We start from the raw sequence: 1,446 nt of genomic DNA on the forward strand, positions 1-1,446 counted from the left end.
CCCCAATGGGCTAATGATGCGCTGATTTTGGCTTTTTGCGCGAGATTGTACAGGACGGGCAGCGGCGTTCGCATCGTCGGTGTCGAGGCAGCCTCGGCGTCAAAGAAGAAGAAATCTATGAGTGAAAAAATGAAGACAAAGGTTCAGGAACTACTCACTGAAGCGGATGTACTGCTCATTCCTGTAAATTTTGGGAACATGCATTGGTGTGCAATGATCGTGGATGGCAAGCAGAACAATGTCCTGTACTACGACTCAATGAACCTGAAGACGTACAAGGACGTACTGGACCGCATGTCGTGTGATCTGGCTACTACGCTCAGCGACGACTTCAAAGTTGTGTCCGTCAATGGACCGATCCAGACAGACGGATACAACTGCGGATTCTACGTAATGTTGAGGTTTTGGCGATATGTAGACAAGAGTGTGTCGCTGGACGTAACTCCGATTGGTCTAACGCTGTTACGCTTCCGCATCCTTCACTTCGTGCTTCACGGTAGCAAGCCATAATGCAACTAATACAATCTCATTTCTATTGAAACTGGAATCGACCCGCCTAATGTTCATGCGTATGGTTGACCTCCTGACTTCTGTATACCGGTATGTACGAGAGATGTCAGAGGACTTTCGTTTGCGAAGGTCTAACAACTTCCATTCACTATGGATTTTAAAAATAATGGTAAGTAATTTATTTCGACACATGGACATTACATGGAGTATTACATGGAAAATAAACTGAGTCGACGCATGGACTGTAGCATCGGCCTTTAATTAGCTCAGCCATGACTAAAAATACCGGTAAGGAATACCTCTATTTAAATCGAGGTATGCATTAGGGCAGGATCTTAGGCGAAATGGCTACATTTATGTTGTTTCCAAAAACGCACATAGCCGGGGAGTAGATACATTGGACTAGGGATGTCAGCACTGCCATCATACGCGGCACCATTCGCTACTTGCCGTGCCGCACCTCGAGTGGATCGTCAGCCCCTTTCACCCCCCTCGCAAGCCGCTGACTGAGCTATGTCGACCGAGATGAAGGTCTCGCTCAGCATCAAGGAGTACGTGCTGGTGTCCATGACGGTGACACTCGTGCCCATCCTGGGGCTGGAGCTCTACGGCGTCTCGCATACTCGCAGCCACAACAAAGCCTTCCACGACGGTACGCCGGGCATGCCGCAGCTTACGGACTTGGTGGTCGCAGGCGCCTCCGCTGTGCTGCTCATTGGTGCGCGTTTTGTCGCTGGAAAAGCATTTGCGCCCCTTGCTCGCGTCGTGCTCTCGCCTAAAAAGCGCGTGGTCGAAGACCGTGTACATCGCTTCACCACTGTGTTGTTCAAGTTCATGTGAGCAGATTATAAAGTTCTACTAACCGAGGGGGAGATGCGTATTGACAAATTGGATTGGTGCTGGGTTTGAATAGGTACTTTTTTGCTATCACCATCG

General features: G+C 49.2%; 2 protein-coding genes across 2 annotated transcripts in view; both read left to right on the forward strand.

The window, feature by feature from the left end:
• The window catches only part of PITG_04034 (SUMO protease, putative), a gene marked incomplete at both ends in the record, with an annotated part of 3,312 nt that extends 2,802 nt beyond the window's left edge, over positions 1-510 (forward strand). The window contains one exon of the mRNA XM_002905704.1: positions 54-510. Coding sequence (XP_002905750.1) covers positions 54-510 — 457 coding nt within the window. The remainder of the gene's footprint in view (positions 1-53) is intronic.
• A 513-nt stretch (positions 511-1,023) lies between these two features.
• On the forward strand, positions 1,024-1,350 carry PITG_04035 (uncharacterized protein; the record flags this gene model as incomplete). Its single annotated transcript, XM_002905705.1, has 1 exon — positions 1,024-1,350. The coding sequence occupies one exon, from the start codon at positions 1,024-1,026 to the stop codon at positions 1,348-1,350; it is 327 nt and encodes a 108-aa protein (XP_002905751.1).
• Between the last annotated feature and the right edge of the window lie 96 nt (positions 1,351-1,446).

The sequence above is a fragment of the Phytophthora infestans genome, genomic scaffold (assembly GCF_000142945.1).
Source record: "Phytophthora infestans T30-4 supercont1.5 genomic scaffold, whole genome shotgun sequence".
Lineage (NCBI taxonomy): Eukaryota > Oomycota > Peronosporomycetes > Peronosporales > Peronosporaceae > Phytophthora > Phytophthora infestans.